This window comes from Solanum verrucosum, unplaced genomic scaffold (assembly GCF_900185275.1).
Source record: "Solanum verrucosum unplaced genomic scaffold, falcon-dt-bn FXZP01000136.1, whole genome shotgun sequence".
Classification (NCBI taxonomy): domain Eukaryota; kingdom Viridiplantae; phylum Streptophyta; class Magnoliopsida; order Solanales; family Solanaceae; genus Solanum; species Solanum verrucosum.
This window is the reverse complement of record NW_026020145.1, coordinates 12,501-37,659: the sequence shown is the minus strand read 5'-3', so window position 1 is coordinate 37,659 and position 25,159 is coordinate 12,501. Positions and strand designations below refer to the sequence as shown.

General features: G+C 33.0%; 1 protein-coding gene and 1 pseudogene across 1 annotated transcript; one reads left to right on the top strand and one right to left on the bottom strand.

The window, feature by feature from the left end:
* The first annotated feature begins 8,247 nt into the window (after window positions 1–8,247).
* On the top strand, window positions 8,248–8,640 carry LOC125828003 (protein SENSITIVITY TO RED LIGHT REDUCED 1-like). Its single transcript, XM_049507313.1, has one exon. It carries the CDS (start codon window positions 8,272–8,274, stop codon window positions 8,590–8,592), a length of 321 nt encoding a protein of 106 aa, XP_049363270.1. The 5' UTR covers window positions 8,248–8,271; the 3' UTR covers window positions 8,593–8,640.
* A 1,701-nt stretch (window positions 8,641–10,341) lies between these two features.
* On the bottom strand, window positions 10,342–13,152 carry LOC125828006 (uncharacterized; annotated as a pseudogene).
* Window positions 13,153–25,159: the final 12,007 nt, after the last annotated feature.

Here is a 25,159-nt window from a genome sequence, read left to right as displayed (position 1 = left end):
TCTTTAGGCTTCACATCTTCATGAGAAAGACCCTTGCCAATACTTATGTCTTTCATACCACCCATATGTGCTCCCCTTCTGTCTCCCCTTTATGACATTGCCCTTTCATCGCAAGGCGGAAGATGGGCTTATGCCGAAAGATAAAAGGGTGTTGCATGTATAGGTCCAAAAGAGCAATGATGACTCTGGAAATGGAATTGGAAGAGAAGACGGGCTAGGGCTGACAAATTAACAAGATATTCAATTGGTAATAACGATGGTGGATAAACCTTAGAATAATCTTACATGTCCCAAACTCTAAAGTGGTAGGCATTTTCGGGAACTAGCCCATCAAAAAAATGACTTAGCATACCAGTGACAACATCTGGCAAGTTCTCATAATCCTAGCAACTAGCCAAAGCATAGAGATGGTTTGCACCTCCGCCTGCCTCTAAAGTATCTCCCAACTAAGTAGCTTTGTCTACTGGAGTTGCTAAAGATGATTAGGCTCTATAGCCCCTATTACCTTGTCTCTCATTACCCTTGTTCCACATTGGGTATTCCCTGGAAAAGTGACCCACTAGTCCTTACTTGTAGCAATCAGCAGTACACATACGTCATTCCCCCAAGTGGAGTTTACCAAACTTATCACATTGTGGGTTGCAAGTTTACCCTTGTTCCATGTTGCCTTGTGCCAGAGAACTTGGAGCCTAAAAATTTAGTTAGTTTTGGTTTTTGTGATCATTACTTTTCCTGGGGTAGGTGCACTAGATGATAATGGAACATGTTTAGATGACGTCTACTAAAAGATTGAATGGTTCCCCTTTACTATCTTTTGCGGGTTGGGCTTATGGTTGGTTATCTTAGCCCTATTATTGCAAAACTCTTCCCTTTCTTTCAACTTGTCCTTCCCCACCCGTTGTACATGAATCATATGCCTAGCTATATATGTCCTCTATCAACATAGCTATCTTTTCCTCTTTATTAGATAAATGGGATATCCCAAAAACAAACAAACTCATTTTGCTCCTCATACGAACTACAATCTCCAGAGCGTAAACGGATCACTGAGTGAACTTGAGGATGTACTCTTCTACACCTATAGACTCTTGCTTTTGATTAAGAAACTCTCTTAACATTGATTCCCTTATCTCTCAGGGAAAGAAGTTCCCCAAGAAAGCATTCTTCAGAACAATCTAACCTAAGGGTGGTGCACTTTCTCCCTTGGTCTTCTTGTACTAGTCGAACTATATCTTGGAAACACCGTTGAGCTGGTATGTAGCAATCTCCACACACTCAGCATTAGTAACATGCATGACCTTCAACACATTTTGAAGCTCGTCCACTATATTTTCTAGATGCTCCTTGATTTTTAACCCAATGAACTTTGGGGGATTCATTCTTAAAAACTCTCAAACTCTACGTATCAGCCCTATACTGAAGGCCCACTACTTGGCAACCAACCAGTGCTTTCAGAACCTGAGTCAACATCTAAATGGCGTTCCAAAAGTCAGCATTACTGACGTCATCCTTAGGGGGTTGTTCTCCTCGTGCGTTGGGACCTTCTGGTCCATCTTTGAGTGGTTGTTCCTAAGGATCCAGATTCCTTCCAAAAGGAGGACCTCTAACATTTCTTTGTGGAGGCATGAGCTGAAACGATATACTTAAGAATAAATTAGAAGAAACTATCATAGATTTAAACTCTAACACACGAACAAAAGTATGAAGAAAGGAGACAATTCCTAATTTAATGTAGCTTCTTGTGGCGTGCTTGACACTGATAAGAAGTACTCTATTAAACACAACTTCATATACACCCTAGGACTGTTGAACGTTGTGCTTGATACCAATTTTGTCATGCCTCGATCTTACAGCCTAAACATGGCCAGTACTCGGAGAGCACTGTTGTCCCCATGTGTACACTTAGTATGGCTAACTATGACTCACATGACTCTTTATCATCTGCGAAAGATTAAAAATGAACATTTAGAACATTTAAAGAAAAGATTTAGGATACTATCTTGAAATACCTAACATAATTAAAAAGTTTAAATAAACATCTAACTATATCTACCTACGAAGCTTCTATAGATCAAGATAGTTGTCGGGACAACATCCACAACACCTAAAATATGACAAACTAAATATCAAAATGTAGTTCCACGAAAGCAAGGAGGCCTCAACAAAATCTATCTACGAGTCCATAGTGATCACTACAAAATGCATGTTGATAATTTTGAACACCTGTATTTTGATTATCAAAATATGCAGGTCGAATGACATTAGTACATGGAACATACAAGTACAAAATATGGCTGAATAAAACAATAATTGAACTGATGGCGACAAACCTATAAAGTAAAAATATATGAACAAGTAGTGAAAACCATTAGTACTTTACAATAAGATATCCAATCAAAATTATATGAGAATAGAAAACATTACTCAACGGGGAGTTTATCTAAACAATAACCATTACTATAAGCCTAGCAAAGACAAAATATGTTGCCCACGTTTCAAGGGCAATCATATACTTTGTCGAGGTATAGGATGCTACTGTAACTATGGATCCATATAATTGGCCTTCTCAGAGGCAGTGAGGAGTCACACGACAAAATATCGGCGTGATCATATCCTATGTTGGCTAAATAGTATTATGGTACTTGAGTTAAAATAGACTCTTATTTCTATTTTTTGCTTGATACTACTCCCAAAATATTAAATATTCATTATGCTCAATCTTGATTTTCAAAGAAAGGGACTATTACTTACTTTACGTTACACTTTTCTTTAGTGAAGTGCTTTTCAAAAACATCAATTATTCTCTTTCTCATTCTCAACTGTCAAATAGTACATATGCTATCATTTGATTCTTCCTTTAAGGACTCTATTAAAGACATTCATTTGAAACGTATACTTATCGACTTATCTTTCAAATCTGAAATCAATATTTAAGAAAATTTTATGTAATTACCTTTGAAACATGACTTTTATAAATCAATAGGGTTTATGTGATTCTAAGCATGAACAAAAATTTAGAATTTCAACATATTTAGTAGATATCAAAACCTCAACTACTAAAAAAACTCAATTTTGAATTTCCAAGAAACTATGGGAAAAACCTCCAAACAATACTTTTTCTGACTGAATTTAGAAGTAGGTCGTGGGACGAACTAGTCTTAAACAATTAATAGCCTTATATACTTGGAAGAACAAAGTTCTTGATGAAACTGGAAGAATGCTTGAAAACCCTAGATTTCTTCTCGTGGATGCTCTAAAACATGGAGGCATTAATAAAATTAATAGGGTTAATTAACACTATTTAAAACATTATTTAGGATTAAAAACATTGGGTTTTATCCTTAGAAGGGGTGGGAAAAGATTGAACTACCTTCTTAAAAATCTGTCAAAAACATTCCACATGGCCATCTACGGATCGTGGTTTAATCTATGGACCATAGATCCCATTCCTGGAATTCAAATTTAATTTTAAGGCTCAAAATTTCACTCTACATGTCAAAACTAGGACCCGTAAAAGTTTATATGGATTGTAGATCAAATCTGTAGAATTCATGTTAAATTTTAAGAACCAAAAGATCATTCTACAAGTCCAAACTATGGCCCGTAGAAGCTTATATGACTGCTAGTTGGATTCGTAGGAATTGGATCCCAAATTTTGACTCTCTGAAGTTTTTCCACGAGTTGAAAGTATAGGTTGTAAAAATTTCTACAGCCTGTAGAATGGATTTGTAGAAATTGACTCAGCAAACTCTTTTTTGGTGGTCTCTAGTAAAATGTTTCTGAACTCAAAATGAAGCAAATTTTGTGGCATTGGAAAAAGAACCCATACACCTTCAATTTGATAGGTCATGGGTCACCTAATTCATTATGTGCTAAGATATATGATGGTTAAATTTGACCAAAGTATAATCATACATCAAAACATCGTGGGTAAGGAAGCTTTCAACTAAACTCTGTGCTAGGGTATTCTTGTGACCATAATTCATATCAAAATTCATTCCCACACTAAACAATTGACCTTTATACATAAGAACAATTTATGAATCACCCGATACGACCTTACACGCAAATGAAGAATGGTTAGGTCCTTAGTTTTGTAATTTTTGGGGTGTTAAAGATATGCTAACCTATCAAATTCGACATTTCGGACTCAACAGAGCTATTAAAACATTCATATGAAGTCGTCTCAACAAAAAGTGGGTTCCTCCATTCTAAGCAAAAATCTACAAGGGGGCTCAAAATTAGCTTAAGAGTCTCGGAATCTATACAAAAGGACATTCTAAACAAAACAAGACATTTCAAAACTAACCGCACCTATAGAATTCTCATCCGAGAATCTTTGAAAATAATGTTGACCAAGGTCAATCTTAGGCCAAAACTTAAAAGCTAAAAGTCCTAATCACACAATCGCACTGAAAGCCTCGAGATCCATACCGATCATGCTACTAGTAAAAAATTACCCTTGTGGAGTGGATGAAACCGTTAGATTTGGATTATGAGGTTGACTTCCTAAACTTTTGATCAAAATCAACAATTCAAGGTTCAAAAGCTCCAAAAGAGAGAATGTCATATAAAACCAAACGAACGACCTAGTGACTGAATTGTTAGTCTCATCAAGTCATAAATTACTTGGGGTCGCTATAGAAATGCTCTAAATGACGAACATGAGGCATTAGCACAAAAATGACCTAGAGGGTCATTGAATAAACTTGTATTCCTTACAAAGGATTCCATCATACTTCCTAAATAGTAAGTAATTTATATGAATCTTAGATACCGCAATATTGAATGTCACCGACAAAAGAGAGTTGATCGGATGGTAAGTACCCCTAACTTCAGAGGAACAATCACTAAATAAAATCTTTAACAAAGTCCAACTGAGGTATTTAATATCATCCATGTACACTCCTCTATCACTCACAATCGGCACGGTGCAATAAGTATTATATGGAAAGAAAATTAAGCAAATAGATATTATACTTTAAATAGGCTAACCAAGAAAGTCAAGTAAAAAAACTCATACTTTCTATCTTTCGTTATCAATATAGATTGGAAGTGTATTGAAAAATAAATTTACGCATGTGACATGTATTGTTTTACTAAGTCTTAAATTCCTTATAATGTTAAGCCCAAAAATATCTTCTAATAGGATATTTGAGGTTTGTGCAATTTTAGCATAAACTGCTTCTTTCTTTGGTGTTTATTATATTTATATAATTCTTTAAAAAAAAATAGTTTATTTGTGTAGAATATTGTAAAGAATTCATTAATTAGGTTAGCACAAAATATAGTTCATAATAAACCATATAACTAGTATATTTTATAATTTTATAAAATATATGTTATTTTTATAAAATTTCCAAAAACAAGATATCATGTATGTATGTATATATATTGTAACACTCCCAAAAAAACTGAGCTAAGACTTGAACCATCCTTCGTAGTGAGTAAGTTTTTACCGAGGAATTTAAATTTTTCCTATGTGTTAAGGTCATTAGAAGTAGCACCTTGAGTTGCAAGAAGAATTAAAGAGAGTTCAAATTCAACTAATCATAACTCGCAATACAGGATGAGTTAGGTGTGCCATGAGATGAAAAATGAAAGGTCTTTGAATTATCTTCCCAACGCCGCCGAGTTTGCTAAGTTTCGAGTTTGGATTAGTGAGATATGCCCTTTTGAAATCAAGTTGTCCAGTTAAGGAAAGTTACCTGAAAATAGTAAGGGGTATTTTGGTCTTTTCCTTACCCAATCAGATTTAATCCGTTTATAGTAAGGTATTAAGGGTCTAATCCTTTTAGGTTCAGTTTTATAATCCTAATCTACGCTTAGGGTTCTAGTTGAGGGTTCAAGAAGAGACACTAAAAGAAAGTGGAGATACAAACGACATTTTCTAAATGTCGTTTTATGATGTTTAAATGTCACAAATTTGTTTACCGACATTTATTTTACATTTGGACCAAATGTCGTAAATTTTAGTGCCGGGGATTTTTCCGACATTTAGGTAATTGTCGGGAAGAATTTGTGACATTTATTTTGTGACATTTAGGTAAATGATGAAAAGAATTTGCGTCATTTACTTTGCAACATATATGTAAATGTTGGTAAGATTATTACGATATTTATTTTTTGACATTTATGTGAATGTTGATAAGAAATATGACATTTATTTTTGACATTTAGGTGAATGTCAGTATGAGATATATGACATTTATTTTCGACATTTAGATAAATGTCAGTATGAGATATATGGCATTTATTTTTGACATTTAGGTAAATGTCGGTGTGAGATATATATGACATTTATTTTTGACATTTATGTAAATGTCGATATGAGATATATGACATTTATTTTTCGATATTTATGAAATGTCACTTAAACTTTCTGACGTTTAGATTAAATGTTAGTAAAGCAAATTTCAAGACACTTACTTGTGACATTTATAAAATGTCACATTGAAATTTCCGTCACGTTAGTTAATATCAACAAATGCTATTATTGAATGTCATAAAAATAGGTGACATTATTTTATATTTTGCTAAATGTCATATTAATATTCTAATGTCGCTACCAAGTTTCTTTAAACATCCCAGAAAAATCTATATACAGTGTTTTCTCAAGACACAAATACATACAAACAATATGTGCATTCAAAACTATCTTCTTCATGATATGCAAGAAATATTATATAAAGCAAATATTTTCTAATATTATAATCAAAGAATAAAATAGCAATAGAATAAGTTTTCTGTTAAAGTAAACAATGTCAAAACAAATTATCTTTTCTATCTAAAGTAAAATTGAGATCTAACTAAATGTAATAATCTCAACATAAAATCAAACCAATTACACCTAATTCAAATGAAATTAAAATCTCCAGTAAATTTGAAATAAATATTTATGAAATCATCAATCCAAAAGTCGAGCATGTTGAAGTCAATACTTGACCTCAATTTTTTTAAATATTTTGCACAAGAAATGCACATAAGAAAATTTATAACTATATAATAATAGAAATTAGATCCCCATTAACTAGAACAAATTGGGATATCGAAAATGACTAATTGAATTTTTGTAAAAACAATAATATTAAGGAATTGATGCAAAAGCAATAATTTTATACATGAAATTTTCCTTCTTTTGAAAGAAAAAAAAGATCTTGTAGTTTTTTTCAAACATACCCATTTCTTTTTATTTTTGCCAACTACGGTAGTTCCAGTCTTCTTGATCAGGTTAGACTGAGAAAAAACATTAAATTGATTATTTTGATACTCTACGAAATACAAAACTTAACATTTCATTGAATACATAAGTGTGCCAATTTTTCCAGAAGGAAAAAAAAGAAAAAAAAGGAAGATATATGATTGCTTCAACAAAACAAACATATGGTGCTGGGACAAAGATACAAACATCTTATAATGCAACTAACAGTGTGATAGCATTAATATGCATTCACAGTGTATGTTGTTGTTTATTGTAAGAACTCATCTTACAATAAGCTAAAAATTCCAGCACACAAATTATATAGCACACAATAAACAATATAAGACCTTGCCAGATTTACATATTCAGTTAAATTAGTTCCTTTTCCAGAAGGAAATGACCCTAAAGGCCAGTTCCCCTAACCCATGAATTAGTCATCATGCACAAATATATGTTGTTTTCTAGAATATAAAGGAGGAAGGGAGAAGGGGCAGTAGAAATTAAGAGTTAATCACTTCATATATATTACTGAAATGTGAAGGAGTAGTCACAAGTTAAAGCAATAGCGTGAATCACAATCCCCTGCAATGAACATTAACTCAATGGACCACTTCCAGAAAGAACAAATAGAGAAAGAGGAAAAGTAGGAGCACAGAATCCACAAGCATGTGTAATTTCTAGAACTAACCACCTCTTTCAGTCGCATGCAACAAGTTCATAAAACATCACTGATAGACTCAAGGCAGCATCATTACCAAGAAGAAGAGCCAAATCAGTAGGAAGAACAGTGGCAAACTCATAAAAAGAAGAATAACAAAAATAATATAAACAATGAGGTCCCGGTGAGAATTGAGCTCCGTCGATGACTTTCTTAGATGCAACAGCAGCTTAGCTCTCCGGTAAACATGGATGAATCTTAGTGAGGAGAAAGAGTGTGGGCTAGGATTTCACTTTATTTTTCAAAAGAAAAGCATATGTGAGGTTTTTACTTCTATTTTGGGGTTAGGTCCTTGACAACAACATATTTCAAACATACTCAGTCTGTGTCATTCTCAAGTAGCTATAGAGGAATGGCTTCATCAGCAAAGACACCAGCTCTTGACAAGCCTAACCCAGCTGAAGATTGGATTGTTGTATTTCCTCGTCGTGGAAAACAGAAAAGAAATTCTCATAAAGTTATCATTCACAAACGGAAAAAACAAGAACAGTTGTGGACTCCAGCAGATATTGAGACCAATCTAGAGAGAAAATCTAAATTGATGCAGAAAATACAAACCTGCATTAGGAAACTCGAGAGCTCTTCCTTCTGGTTGACATTTTTGGATCAGTTACAAACCCCTGAAATATTTGATAGGTTTCTAAAAGTTGTGGGCTCAGAAGTAAAGATGTAGATGGTAATATATGGAATTGGTAGCATAGAATCGTATGAGCCTCCTAGATTACAGCTTATTCTTGCAATCTTAATGAAAAGAATGTTTAGTTGGATTGGGGAGGTAGAGGTATTGGATCCACTGATCTCTCTGGCAGAATCTAGGGTGTTGACATCTCTCGGTTGTTCTGTCCTAACAGTCAATGAACAGGGTCGATGACAAGCTTTAAGACCTACGATGTTCTTCATGCCACATTGATATGCTAAACTATATGAGAATCTTCTAGAGGCAAATTGGAGGTATGATCTATTGAGTAATATGACACTGTTTGGAAATAGTTTTGAGGCGTATGAGCAATACGTGTCATAGTGCAAAAACCTTAGACTTCCTGATTCTAGGAAGCATATCCTAGCAATCAGGCAATTTGTAAAAGAGCTTCCCATTGATTCTAGGAAGCATATCATAGTAATCAGGCAGTTTGTAAAAGAGCGTTTTGATCCTTTTTCAGTTGATCTATTTTGTGCCTTCCATGGTTCAAGTTGGCATTTTTTCGACATTGATCCTCATTCAGATTTATGTGATGCTAAACCATGAACTCTTGTTTTCTGGATTGTACTCTTCATTGGAACTGAATATCAATTTTTTATTATGATTTAGGAAAATGTTCTCTCTTTAAAAAAAATACAAACAATGAGGAGAGACCTAAGACACCTCAAGAACAGATGGATCAGCACAATTCCCAGAAAAGTCACAGTCATACAGGTAAAAATATTATTACTCATAACTCTTATATTGATCTTGTGGAACCAGATCTGCCAAACAGTCCAGGCAAAGAACTTTATTACTCAAGATCTGCCAAATAGTCCAGGCAGTTCGTTATGTCTAGTAAAGTTGGTCATAATGCACCTGTATTTGTGAAGTACCAACAGAAAGCAAAGAACTTTATCTTTTCATGTCTTGCAAAGGATGACAGAAATACCCAGAAAACTCTTGGAGGTCTCATCTATAGACAAAGATGGAACAATATGTAATTTGTTACTAGTGTTGCATTCCTTGCCACTACTTATTGTGACTATTTGGCCTCTGCTGGCAAATACCTCAAGTGTTCTTCTGGTTCTGTTTCTCCGAATGAGCTTCTCTCATTCTCTAAGTCTCAGGTAAATATTTTAACTTTGATAGAGTGCTACAAGCTTGTATTATGACGATTCATCATAAATTGAAGCATGGTACTAGCAATGTGTTCTTGGTGAACTAATCATCATGTTTGATGTTGTTCTAGGTGGACTACATTCTTGGTGACAACCCGAGAGCAACAAAATAGATAACTAATATACAGATCAAGACTACAATGATCATTAGACCAGTTGACAATAATATGATAAATTAACACAGTTTATAATTTCACTATACCAACTGAAAAACAACAACAACAACAACAAGAACCAAAAGAAAAAGATGATCAGTTAGACTGTTTATGTGTACATGACGCGCAATTAACAGTTTGTCAATTAATCCATATTAAACAAGAAAGAAGAATTAGTTGATCTTGTGATCATATAAATGTTAGGATTTACGCAATTAAAATAAAATTTAATTTTTTAATGAATTTTTCTCTAACCTTTCTTGTGTGAACACCTGGACCAAGTGATAATGGTTGTTGACAATCTTTAAGTGGATTATCAGGAACCTATTGGAAAAGAGGAAGACTATTATAATTAAGAGAAACTAAGTTTTCATCTTAAAGAAGTATTTTTTTTGTGAGCAACACAATTATTTCACCTGCTCTGATTTTAAATTTGCATCAATATTAATTCCCAAAGACTCTACATATGCTTGTATTCCTTCCTTCACTTTATCCGCTATAATTTCTTCCATATCCATTTTTTCTTCCGATAATTTTCTCTCCATCACTTCGTTATTCTCTTTTGCTTCCTCTTTCGCTTATAACAACTTTTTATCAATCGCTTCCATCTCTTTTTTTTGCTTCATACATCTTCTCTGTCATCTCAATTTTCATAGCTGAGGTAGCTTTTTGAACTTCCATCTCAACCCTTGTATCAAAATCTCTTTTTTCAACCTGAGATCGTTTATATACGGGGCCATATACTAAGCTAGGAGACACTCATTTTCCTAGAGTTCGGACAAATCCATGAGTGTCTGATCCCATTACTTGGGAGTACACATCATTAGGAGCACTTCCAGGGACATTCAACTCAAGATACACCTTGGCAAGATCATCCATTTGTTTCTTTTTGAAAGAAAGGTAAAGTAATTAGAAGTTTTTTAAAAAAAATTGTAATAGAAAGAAAATACCTATATATTTTTAAAGAGTAAGAGTTTACCATAACTTCACCAGCTATCTCATTTACTGGTTCTTTATGCGCTCTAATGTGAGTTTTTTTTAACACCTCAATACGAGTTGGCTTTACACCATTATTCATCTTTGTCATATGTTTGAATAGTAAGAGATTGACATTAAATATTCATGATAAGTATTATTTAATATATAAATTATAGAAAATAAATAGTGATTACTTCGTACATTGTCTATAATTTGAGAATGACTTTTTCTCCCTGATGTGTGTGGCATAGTCAATTTTTTCGACTTTCTTTGTTTCTCTCACTCCTTTCCTAGAAACTTGAACACAACAATATATAAGAGGACATGCGCAATCTTGAATATATAAATGAAATAGCCAAGAAAAAATATAAAAAAGCAGCATAGTTGAGTTTCACAAAGTGCAATCAATTTCTATACAAGAACATTTTGTGCAGGTTGGCAAACTGGACATGTACAACAACATTATTTCTGCCATTTAGAAGAAAGAGACAAATCAGAAAGAACTTCTAGTTTTTCTACCATAAGAAGTATAATCAGGGAAACCACGACTTCAATAATTTATGACAACTTCTATGAAATTCTCATATAGTAGAACAAATGCAGAAATAGAAATCTAGCACATACCTTTGCTTCTTTTGAGCTCCAATAATGAACTAATGAACGCCACTGATCTTCTTCAACTCTATCTGGACAATGAGCTAAATGCTTAATATCAGTGTTATATGGGTCATATCCAATGGTTTTTGCTTCATGCTTTGATTATTTCCATTTAGATCCAAATGACATCATCAGTATGTGTTTCATGTCATCAGTTGCGTCCATGTACATGTATTTAATACACAACTCATTTATAAAATAAAATATATAAAAAAAAACATCCTAGTATATAGGTTTTATGTATACTAAGAACCTTGATATGAGCCCATATTCTATCCTTGTACATACTAGGTACAAGCCTCCAATCTTTATGATTCAGTGGCACTAAGATGCCATTTCGTGCTAGCACACCAAGTTTTGAACTCAATCTAGTTCCTTCTGACCCAATAACTTGACCATGTTCATTCAATTCAATATGTAAATTTCCACCATCTTTCCCCCATCCCGAGTGCATCATAGTGGGACCCCTAGTTCGCTTAGATTGCTCTTCACTCTCATTAGAATCTATAAATAATCAAAGATAAAAAGAGGCAAATTTATTATTTATATAAACATTATCTAACTACATTATACTATGAAAGGAAGAATAAATATCATGAGATTTAATACTTGGAAGATTTTTTGTATCATGTGATTCATCTCTTTCATTTTGTGGCCAATTTTGGGGTAGTTGAGGCATTGACATACTTCCGATTGTTGATTTTGTTGCTCAGAATCTATAAATAATCGAAGATAAAAAGAGGCATATTTTTTATTTATATAAAAATTATCTAACTACGTTATACTATTAAAGGAAGAATAAATATCATGATATTTAATACCTGGAAGATTTTTTGTATCATGTGATTCATTTCTTTCATTTTGTGGCCAATTTTGGGGCCGTTGAGGCATTGACATACTTTCGATTTGTTGTTTTTGTTGCTCTGAATCTATAAATAATCAAACATAAAAAGAGGCAAATTTATTATTATATAAAAATTATCTAACTTTTTTATTGTATTGATTTCTTTCTTGAAATTTTATCATAATCACGATTTTGTTAACTTGGGTCCAGAATTTAGTTTAGCTTAGATGACTTCTACACTGCTACGATATTGTCCTTTGTAATATCATCTTGTATGTTTATCTTAAATACACTACTACGACGATGTTGCTTACTACTGTGTTCTTATTGTTTTTAAATTAGTCTTTCTCATAAATGAAACAATTGTCCGTGAATTTTTAAATTTTACATGGGAAATTCGTGGGGAATGACTAATTATCTCACTGTTTGATGTATGACCATGCAAATTCCTTGGATTGTTTGTTGTTAGTTTGTACTTATTTTGTTTTCTCAGCTTAGATGACTAGTGCGGTGGTGCTTATTAAGCTATTCTGGGTAAAAGCTACTAACTAGTTCTGTTGATATGATTTTCTCAATCATGGAATGCTTGAACTGGACATATATCATGAAAGTTGTGCCGGACAACATGCCTTCTGGTTGAAACTATGATGTGTGTTGCATCTGATGGTCAAAACTTACAAGGTGTGTCTTCTAATGTTACTGATCTTTTTTCTACCTCTTCACACACCATGTACTCCATGTTTCTAACATATCAGTTTCCAACATATCCTGTATTACATAAAAGAGAAAGAACAAAGTCAAGGGTGCAAAATCTTTTTTAGATACAAGAGATTTTCTGCATAGTGGAATTAGTATGATTGTTAATACCTTAGACTTTGGGTTTATGGCTAATCATTTCACATGTAGCTTATTGGTATGTTTCCCTAGAGGATCTCAAGCCCTTGTGTAATTTCAAATGTGCTCGTCTTTAATATTGATTTATCGTGTATAACCATGCAGTGGTATTAATATGTGTATCTTACTGACACTTCTACAATGAGGTTGTCCTTCACTTGTAGGTTAATAACTTGATATTTAGTATGACAAACTATATTGCCATTTTCAATGATTACATATGCATTGTGATGAAGTGTATGTACCTCTTAGCTAATCTTTGCTTCACAATATTTACGTTTGATGTACTATCAGAACAGTCAATGGACTGATTTCCCTAAGAACATTGTGTCAATGGCTAAGAAAGATCTTCGGATAAAGAGATCTCGGACGTTGGTGGTGTTCAATGGTAATAACTATGTGCTAGATTTCTTCCATATGATGGTATTGGACCTGAAGTTAGGTATGCAACAACCTATTGCATGGAATGATGAAGCAGGAAAGTGCTTTTTCCTAGAAGTCTTTGCTTATTGCGATGAGTTGCATGGCTTCCTTCCTTGAAAGGAAGGATTACGAGTATTATGAAGTATGGGCTTGCTATTTGTTATCCATCCAGAACCAACTCCAGTTATGGCATTGGTGTTCATCTTTTCCCTGTTATTTGTAGTGAGATCACGTAGTGTTGTTTCCACCTTTTGATTTTTAGTCAAACTGATTTTTTGTGCAATATGGACAAAGTTGAAGGAGGACATTACAAGTGCATTTTAGAAACAAGTTCTTTTGGTCAGTAGAACATGTAATGATACATCAGCTATATTTTTTTGAAAATATTGGGCAGTGACAACATTCACAGACCTCAAGGTTTGGGGGGGGGGGGGGGGTTATCTGAAACATTCATATAGTTTTGCTGGTAAAACGGGATGAATGATTGTTGTAGTGCATGCCTCTGCCTATATGCTATGCTGATACAGATTTTGAATAGTAGGACGAGTCTTAAGTTTATTGATTTCATTTTTTGTTTAGTAAATTTATAAGTTCCCCAGTGTTTGTCATCTATAATAGAGGAATATCAATCAAGTTTGTCAGTTACTAGTTTATGATTTTTTCTTTTCGTATGGTACCAGTCCATTTTCCTGAACGATAATTAGTTTGAATTTTCACAGAAGATCCTTCTTGTTGGTATTCCGGTTTTAATAGTAGAATGAATTGTTTTTTGTCCAGTCAGTGTCAATGATCTCCCACATTATTCTATCCATTTATTAACTCCATGGTGCTTGTCAAATGTACGAGCCTAACTTGTAAAATCTGCAAATAATGACCTGGGTTTATATAGCTGCTATAATCTAGTGATGTAAATTCTTGAAAGAGTTGATAACACAGCTTTGTCGGTCTTTGTCCCATCTTGTACTTCTGTTAGGGAACAATGTGTTTTGTTCGTTTTATTGCTCGTGATCCTTGTTCTCGTTCACATCATTATTCTCAATGTTTAAATCCATCATCTCTGATACATCAAGGTGATTGAATATGTTGTTGTTCTCATGTTTGCTACTGTTAACGTCCAAATGTTTATTTTCCTTCATCTTGTTTAGTTGGTGTTTCACCTGGTTAGTCTCCTCATTGTTTTTCCTTTTTCCTTTCTTCTTTTCCACATGTTCCCAGCCCTCTTCTATTTCACTAGTTAAGGCCTGTAGATCTTTTTTGCAATTCATATCCATATGCATCTCTTTTTGCTGAAGCAAACTCTAATTATCAGAAAAAGTTTCAGCAGTCATACCTAGATTTTGCATGGTCTCTTCGATTTTATGCTTGTCATTGTTGTTCTCTTTTTGGGATTCAACTTCTTTAATATTTTCTCTGTTGAAGTTTTGTTTTTAATAGAAGTACAAGATGTAACAATGACTTAATACTATCATGGTTAACAGCTCCAAAGATGTCATTTTAAAAAATAAAAGTTAAGTCATTTGAGATGTTGCCGAGGTCTGTCACTAACAACAACTTTTTTTCCGTTGTCTTGGTGTTTTGGTGTTTGCAGTAGAGTGTCTTGGTGTTGTTGGAGTTGAGTTTCCTCTTTTTCCATCATCCTATATTGCGATTTACAGATGTCTTATGAACTGCAATGGTATCTACTGCTACGTCGATTTATTGGGGGATGTAGAATTTAACACTCTTTAGCTGTAAAGTGGGACACTCTTTTAGGACTCGAGTACTTATACTGAATTATCTCAGGATCAAGCTGTGAGATTAGTCCTAGTAGAAGTGTCTGCTGAAATAAAATATGAGATAGCACTGCATTTTCTCATGTAGTAAGATAAAGATTTCTAGTTATGAGTATTTAATCATTTGGAAGTCAATCATCAGTAATTTCAGCTCATCTGGAAAGAAAATAACATAACAATTACATTTAATCTTAGACTTGGTAGCAACTTATATACACTATACCCATGAAGATACCCTTCTCACTTGTTTTAGAAAAGACTGCAATATTGATTCCCTTTCATATTACCACTCTCTCAACTTCCACTTGCCTGTACTAGGTAACCAAATAATTTTATTATAGTGATTTATTTGTGATCGAAGTGACTTGATTGTATAAATATCTTTTACGATGTTAAGTAATTGTGCTGGTAAACTGAGTCTAAGATGTGTGTGGCACTCCACACTTTTTCCTTTAGGAAGATGGAGGAAAAAAAAGAAAAAAGAGACATGAAGTTCATGTCTCTTTTTTGGGTTATAGTAACTTTATACTTTTATTATACAAGATCCTTCACTCCAACAGAACTTCTATAACTGTTGCAATCTGATTTGTTGTACATGATTTGTTTTTATTGTTAATTTCTTTTTAAATGTGTAGGGAGATGGAGGTGATCAAATTTTAAGGGTCACCACAAGTCAATTTGATCTCATTAAAGTGGAAGGGGATAATAAAGAGTTTTTGAATTATTGTAAATATTTGAATACATTATATTTGATTTTGTGAAATATATTCATTGCTAGAATATATTGAACTATTGTAAGAGTACTCTTTGAACTATTGTGTACACATATTTAGAATATTGCTTTATAAGTATGTGTATGTACACAAGATATACTATCTTTTGAAGTTTATTGCAAATCTATATATTTGAATTACTTATTAGCTAATTTAATGTTTGAGATTATTTATTGCAAAACAATATTGGTGTTTTTTAATTAGAAATTGTGGCATATAAATATTTTATAGCCAAAATAATATTACCACACTTAAAAGTGTAGCCAAAGGACTGTAAATTGTTGTATGCACATGGGCAAGGATGAAGTGTTGTCATACATAAGATAGAAAAGGCAACACTTTAAAATCGTGGTTAATAAGGAAGAAATGGCCACACTTCGCTTATGGATTATAAATTTTAGCATGTACATAAGAAAACTTACACTTAATAAGTGTTGTTGTAGATGAGACATAAAAGGTAATACTTTTAAAGTGTGACCAATAACAGTAGTTCAGGTACTTTAATGGTCGGGTTTTAATTTATATATAGTGACTATGGTAGTCGGCAAGTATTTTCCGACGCTCAGTTTGCCGTCTACTCAAAAATAGTCGAAAAGTCATCAGAAAACTCCATTTTCCGACTACATTCCGACCAATTGTGAAGTCGGCAAACAACGAAATTCTATTAGTGTAATATATTCGACATTTATATTAAATGTTGCTATTTTAGCAACACTTTTGCTAAAAGTCGCTAAAATCAATGACATTTTACAACAATCTCACTATTTTAGTGACATTTAGAAAAAACGTCACTAAAATCAATGACATTTTGCAGTAAATGTCATAACATATTCGACATTTATATTAAATGTCACTATTTAAGCGATATTTTTTTCTAAATGTCACTAAAACCAATGACATTTTGTAATAAATGTCATATTATATTCGACATTTGCAATAAATGTCATTATCATAGTGACATTTTGGATCAAATTTCACTAAAATCAATGACATTTTGCAGTAAATGTCCTAATATATTCGACATTTATATTAAATGTCACTATTTAAGTGATATTTTTTCTAAATGTCACTAAAACCGATGACATTTTGTAATAAATGTCATATTATATTCGACATTTGTAGCAAAATGTCATCATTTAAATGACATTTTCACTAAATGTTGCTAAAAACAACGACATTTTATGTCATTATCATAGTGACATTTTGGACCAAATGTCATTATATTGACGATATTTGATACCAAATGTCATTATTTTTACGACATTTGACATCAAATGCCATTGTGTTATAACGTTTTGTTCTTAAATGTCGTGAAATTCTTTATTTTCAGACATTCGTTCCAAATGTCACCAAATTAATGTCGTCGTATGTACATTTTCTTGTAGTGAGAAAAGAAGAGAAAAGAGGAGAAAAGAGGAAAGGATCAAGGCGTTCGTCGAGATTCTTGAGAGTTGTTGCGGATTTTCGCCATGGGTTTGATCCCTAAGAGGTATGTAAGCTTCCATAGTGTTGGGTTTGTTCACCCACACGCCAATCATATTAATTTCAGTGAAATTCATTCTAAAAAGTTGAAAGTTTTGTGCTCTTGAATTGTGTTCTTGAAATTGGCTTTCGTTCTTGAGTTTAGATGAGATTGATGAGTTCTTGAGGAAATCATGTTGATTTTAGAGTTGTGATTGATTCGATTCTTGTGTACATGTAGTGGGTATCTGAATCTAAAGAGAAATTGAGGAAAAGAATCGAATTCAGGCGAATTGGGTTAGAAAATGAAGAAGAAAAAAGTCGAGCAAATCTAGGTACCTAGTTCGCATCACGGACCTGTTCCTCCGGACGGGAATTTTCTCTCCACGTCGCGGAGCGGTCACGGACAGTTCTGCCTCAAAATTTATTTTGCGACCAAATATTTAAATGCATATCCGCATTGCGGACTTGCTTTCATACAGTGATTTCTTAATCGTTTCTCATGTTTAACTTTCTAAAAACGCTCCTAAACATCACGAGATCTTTCCTATCAAAAATCAAAACCTTGAATTCATAAATCAAATTCAAGGTAGAGTTGAGAGTCATGTTTTGAGAGTCCTTTCGAACTTTTTTAAGAAAGTCCCTTTAAGTCTTTTTTAGGAGTCTTCTACAATTTCTAATACCTTGTTTCAAGACTCAAGCAAGTAAGTATGAGAGTGAGGAGAATGTATTCAAGAGTCTAATTTATCATCACGAGATCCTTCATATCATAAACCATAACTCTTGAATTCATAATTCACATTCAAGAGAGAGTGAAGAGTAGAGTTCAAGGAAGTCTTTGAGTTCAATTGTGAATCCTTTGAGATCAACTATCAATTTGAGCTAAGTATTGAGGAAGTAAGTATGAGAATGAAAAGAGTCGTATACATGAGTTCCATATTGTTATGTAGACCCTCAAGTCGAGTTTTTTCATGCTCATAATTCTGCATAAACCCTATGAGTTAAACATTCTTGAGATGAGTAGTAATCTGAAGTCCATGAGTTGAGTTGTCCATGCCCATAATTCCGCATTAACTCTCTAAGTTGAGCATTTTTTAAATAAGTAGTACCATTGAAGTTCTTGAGTTCTGAGTTGTCGAGTTCCGAGTATTGAGTTCTATGTATGGTTATTGAAAACCTTGAATTGAGTCGTCACGTCCATAATTCGGCATGAACCTTATTTTGAGAAGTCTTTTTACAATTTTTTCTAAACTTGTTTTAAGACTTGAGCACTTGAGTTGAGAAAGAGTAGAGTTGAGTTCATTTTCTTTAAAATGATATATGGGAACTAAGTATTCCCAAAAGTAAATGTTTTCACATTTAAACGAGGAGGAAACTGAGATTTCCAAAAGAGTTTTGAGCAGTTTGAGTACCATCTCTTTTAAGAGAAATATGTTTTAGTAATAATCTCAAACGACAGAAATAGTTATGTTTTTAAACATATGAGCTGAGTATATTTTGGGAGTAGTATTGAGCAACGATATGGGGATGAGTTCAGATAACTCAAGTCTCCATAAGCCATGTAGCCAACGTGGGTAGAAAGGGTCATACTTTTTAGACGATTCCTTACTGCTTTTTAGCATAGACTAGTGGATCCACTTAGTTGAGGCGTTCTAAATACTGGCAAAGTATAGGACAGTTCTGGCAGCGTGGGTGACACATTATATCATCACATAGCTCACAGTGATGGTTGTCCGTTAGAGAAACTCCCACAGAGTTATACTATATTTTATTATATTCTTCAATATATTGAGTTGCTTTCTACAGTTTTAAAACATTTTCATATTATTGCATGTGTATTGTTGCTTTATATTGAGTTGAGTACCATGAGTTGAGTATTTCTAGTTGAGTATCTTGAGTTTAGTACCTCCGAGTTGAGTATCTTGAGTTGAATCGTGCTTCATTGTGTCGAGTACCTTATTGTTGAGTTTCACCGAGTTGAGAACCTTATTACTGAGATTGAGTATCTTATCCTTGAGTACTTCTGAGTTGAGTAAGTTTGAGTATTTTGAGTATCCTTGAGTATTCCTGGAGTTGAGTATGTTCGAAAAGAGGTAAGTATGTTTACTTTTTATCATGTTCAAGCTTATGTTATGCTTTAGATTTCCCTTTACATGCTCGTACATTTCACGTACTAAGCCATTTGGCCTACATCGTTTCATGATGCAGATACAGGTATTCAGGGTCATCAACAGGAGCTTCATCAATACCACATGGAGTTCGAAATAGCTATGGTGAGGCTTCTTGATTCCGGAGGGTTCAACTTTTACTTTCAGTTATATCAGTTGTTAGGATGTCGTGGGTCTTGTCCCGACTTCCATCTTTGTCATTTAGAGGCTTCATAGATAGACAGTAGAGTTTCAAAAGTCTGTTCATTTATTTTGGTAAATGTTTTAAAGACTTAAGTTGCCTATTTTGTGGCCAGTTGTATATATTCTTTTTATTTAGAATTTTTCATTTGAGTTAAAGCTTTGTATTTGAGTTTCATGAATTTTTATTTAGTTTTTAAGGTTTGTATACTTGAGTTAGTCTTCCGCTTGTAGTCAGCCAGGATGAGGGTTCGCTTGGGGACCAGTTTTAGCCCTACATCAAATTTAAATGTTAATTTAACAAATTAAATTTTAAATTGCAAGTCATCATAGTAGTACATGAATCAACTACTATAAAGCCTCTTGAATATATATTCATATTTGTATTAATTTTACGTTGGAGTAGATTCATGAATTTTTTGTTCTGTTCATCTTCCAATTGGTAATATGAATGTTTTTTTTTGCCCTTCACAATAAGAAAACGACCATACAAACGTATATTATATTATTTTTTATTTATAAACAATTTTTTTCGTGTGAATTATATTACATAAACTTGATTGCCACTAACTCTCCATTATGTAAATATATGTTACTCTAACTAATTATATTCATTATGATTTTTACTCGCACCTCTTATCCTCATCTATGATCACAAATGGATTAATGACATATCCATGACAACTCTTTGTGTTCCTTAATATCATCCTATAAATATTGACATTTGAAACAATATTATACACACTTAAAATAGTCGAAAAAATGACAAAATCTCTATGTTCTCTTTTCTTGACTCTTTTATTTGTTTTCTTTAAAATTTATGCTTCGTGTTGTTATTGTACAACTTTCTATTTTTATTTTGTTATTATTATTAAGAATTTACACTGGTTTGTTGATTTGTATATTTTAGCCTAGCATGCAATATTTTAATATCCTCATTTGAATATTGTATTTGTACAATATGAAGTTATTTTTACTTTGTGAACTTTTAGTCAATTTTATAATTCAGGTTGAATTCCCTTTATTTGGAAGATATATATACTTTCTATCATAAAAATTATGGATCTTCAAAAAGGAAATACCAATAGATTTGAAAAGGATAAATTATGTCATTCATAATACAAACTTTATATGAAATATTTTGGGATAAACATGCAACGCATGTTCCCAGAACTAGTAAGTATAATAATAGCCCTAGATAAATTCATATGACACCAATATAAATTAAATCTTGTCTATTCTCCCGATCCAATATCTCCTTAAGTCGTGATTACACCTACATTCAATTCATTGTGTGAATCAATTTAAAATTTTAGATATTTACTTTCAAATTATGAAATAATGAAAGCATACAAGAATATTGATAATAAAGTCTGGATATATCAATTACAAGAAAATATAATAAGAACAGCCAATAAAATACATAAGTTTAGAAGGAGATTATACCATCTAGGAAGAGAAAGACATGTACAATCCCAAGATATAATTTCTATCACTACAAAAAAATCTGTGTTTACCGACGGGCAAAATCTGTCGCTAAACTATGATATTCCGTCACTAAACATGATTAGCGACGGATTGTTGATTGTTGCTATTACGCTCGTTAGTAATCACTTAGTGACGAAAAAATGAGTTCCGTCGCAAGTTTAGCAACGTCTTAGTGACGAAAGATTTTTGTTTCCACTTGTTAGCGACGGACTGATTCGACATTATAATTGTATAGTTTCGTTGCTAATTTCATAATTCTTTTCGTTATCCTGGATAAATTTGCGACGAAATATTGGTCACTAGTCCGTCATAATATAGTCCGTCGCTAGTCCATCGCCAACATTCTTTTCATAGCAACAACCAAATAGTCGCTAAATTTGTTGCTAAAAATACTTCTTCTAAAACTATTTGATTTATTTATTTTAAATATGCACTGCTGAAATGAATTCAATATAAATTACTAAATACTCCATACAAACCAACATTAATATAAAGTAATACTCATAGTTTCAAAATATATGAAAAGCGAAATCCAAACCCCACATTTTTGGTTCAAAGTATCCAAAGCAATCCATAAACTATTCTTAAATGAACCTCTAGGTTCATCAAAAATTGTTACTACCCAATTTGTAGTTATAAAAAAAACATGACAATATCAAAAATTAAAGTTGAGGGAGAGTAAGGGATATCATCGCTTGAAATTGATGGATCAACCTCATCCACATTAGTAGTAGCAGGAGGCACTGCGGGAGTAATACTTGCTTGCACCCGCTCAACAAGAATAGGAAGAAGATGATTAGTATGTACAGGCATCATTTACATTACAAACTCATCCATGTTTGTTGTCGATGTTGCTTGAGAAAATGAAGGTGGTAATGATGATGAGCCACAAGAATTCTGCTTGTAGTAGTTTTTTGCTTCAGATCCAAGACCATGTACTCTTCTTTTCTTTTCTCCCCCCGCAGCTTGGTAATATGCTTCACATTGATCAATATCAGTTTGAGATACTGTTATTTCCCTTAATATTTCTTCATATTTTTCCTATAGGAACAAAACAATTTTTTAAGGCAAAGGACATACAGGTCCAGGTATAAATTCTAGCATGATATTTACCGTGTGGTTTTCAATCCACAACTGCCACGGACAATTGAATTGACAATTATAAATCTGAACCAAATTTTCCTAGAAATTTTAGCAAGCACTCTTATATTGGGATCATCTTAAGTATCCATAGAGGTAAAGCTACTCTTACAAGACAATTAAAATAGTAGAACATCTTATATTATTGTTTATGGGTGTGAAATCATCAAGTTTCACATTTTCATAATTTAAAAGCACTTGAAATCTCTAGACCATTCCACTGTTGAGATGTAAATGGACATTGTTGGGCACAATTCTTAGCATAAATGTCCAAATTGTCGCATTTACCCACTTAAAGATCACGTGAAACATGCTACTCTACCAACTTAAACTATACATAACACTGATAAAAGGACTCCACCAATATACTATTCTAGCCAGAAATCGCGCAGGCACTGCCTTTTACACATTCCTTAAGTACACAACTTCTCAAGGAAAAAAATAATGTAAGAAAAACCCTCAAAACTGCTCAAGGTACACACTGGAATCGCACCTAAACAACACTAAAATTGCACAAGAAAAGCCAAAACAGTATCCGAATTACATCCGTACTCTGGTATATGTTCCTTTACTCATAGATGTCTATATGTTTCTAAAAAAAGCACCAGACTTACACCAAAACAACAGCAACACTAGATTCCTAGACTGTTTTTTGTTGTGCAAAAGCTAGCAGATATATGTACTAAGGCAGTAATGTTCATAACTTAGATTATGAGACCATAAACATGATCTTTAGTCAACTTCAATCATATATATGAAACCATTTCAAGTAATTTGGTGTGAATAATGCTATTGACAACAAACTAATGGTTAAGAAATCATGGTATACAAAATAATGCATCTGATAAAATATCATAAATAAGAATAGCAAATGACTAAATGATACCTTTCTGATTGTGTTAATTTTCATGTTCAGTGTGTCATAGGATCATGGCAAGCTATGGTAATGCAATATGAAGGAGAGGCAAAAGCAAAATAAGCTGGGATAAATATGCAGCTCAACACAGTAGGTTTCTTGACCTTATTGGACTCAACATAAGTTGTGACTTCAGTGGCATATTGGACTAGAATTACACCAAAATAGCAGCAACAAATACGCTCTAAAAAACGACTAGAAAATATCTAAAAACAACTGCACTAGAGTCACACTAAAACAACACTAGAATCGTACTAAAACAACATTAAAATTGCAGTGAAAAGCATCAAAACAATACCTGCATTATACCAAAACAGGAGCAACAAATACACTCTAAAAGACGACTAGAATTGCACCAAAAACAATTGCACTAGAGTCACACTAAAACAACACTAGAATCGTACTAAAACAACACTAAAATTGCAGCGGCAAAGCATCAAAACAACACATGCATTATACCAAAATAACAACAACAAATACACTCAAACACGACTAGAAAAGCACCAAAAACAACTACACTAGAAAATTCTCAAACTATCAAGGTATGTATATATATACCCCTGACATTGCTTTTGTTCCATATTAGTGTAACGATTCAGCTTCTCTTATAATTGTATAAGTATATACTATTTACTACTTTATCAGTTTCTAATATCTACCACCACCTCCAATTAATAAAGAATTTAGTCTAACTATGGGACCTATCAAATCAGTCCATCTACCCTTATATGGTAAGAGAAAGGTGAATAAAATTTGAAAAAAATATGTTTATAGCCAATTAAAGATTGAAGAGCAGGTACTAATATTCCAGATTGGTGTATTTCAGTTAAAATACCTGAAGTAGAAAAGCCTTGGGTCAAAATAGGAACAGTGAAATAGAACATAAGAGAATTATCAAACTATCAAGGTATGTATATATATGCCCCTGACTTCGCTTTTACTCCTTAAGTGTAACGATTCATATTCTCTTATAATTGTATAAGTATATACTATTTACTACATAATCAGTTTCTAATATCTACCACTACCTCCAATTAATAAAGAATTTAGTCTAACTATGGGACTTATCAGATTAGTCCCTCTACCCTTATATGGTAAGAGAAAGGTGAATGAAATCTAAAAAAATATGTTTAAAGCCAACTAACAGATAACATGTAAAGATCAAGGCTTACTTCGAGCGAATATCAACCAGATCCTGATGATAAGATTTTAGTAGTAGTTGTCTGCAACATTTGAACATTATATTACCTTAGCTATTAACAAGAACAAGGAACAACAACAATAGAAAAAATAACCACCAAACCCTTAATATTAATGAGTTGTTGTCAGGATGCATTGAACTTATCAGTAATTCCTTTGTAAGGGATCACTATCTAACTGCCTAAATCCCGTATTTCAACATATATTTTTGAAGCTTCATATAATCTATCATGAGTTTGCATAATTGCATTAACGACTTCAGTGACTAGCCAAGATCTTGGGCAATTTGTTGTTGATAGTCTTTCCCACATATCTCTAAATGATTGAACAT

Excerpts from the sequence above, each read along its gene's own strand:
- LOC125828003 (XM_049507313.1), top strand. The coding sequence starts at position 8,272 with ATGGCTTCATCAGCAAAGACACCAGCTCTTGACAAGCCTAACCCAGCT.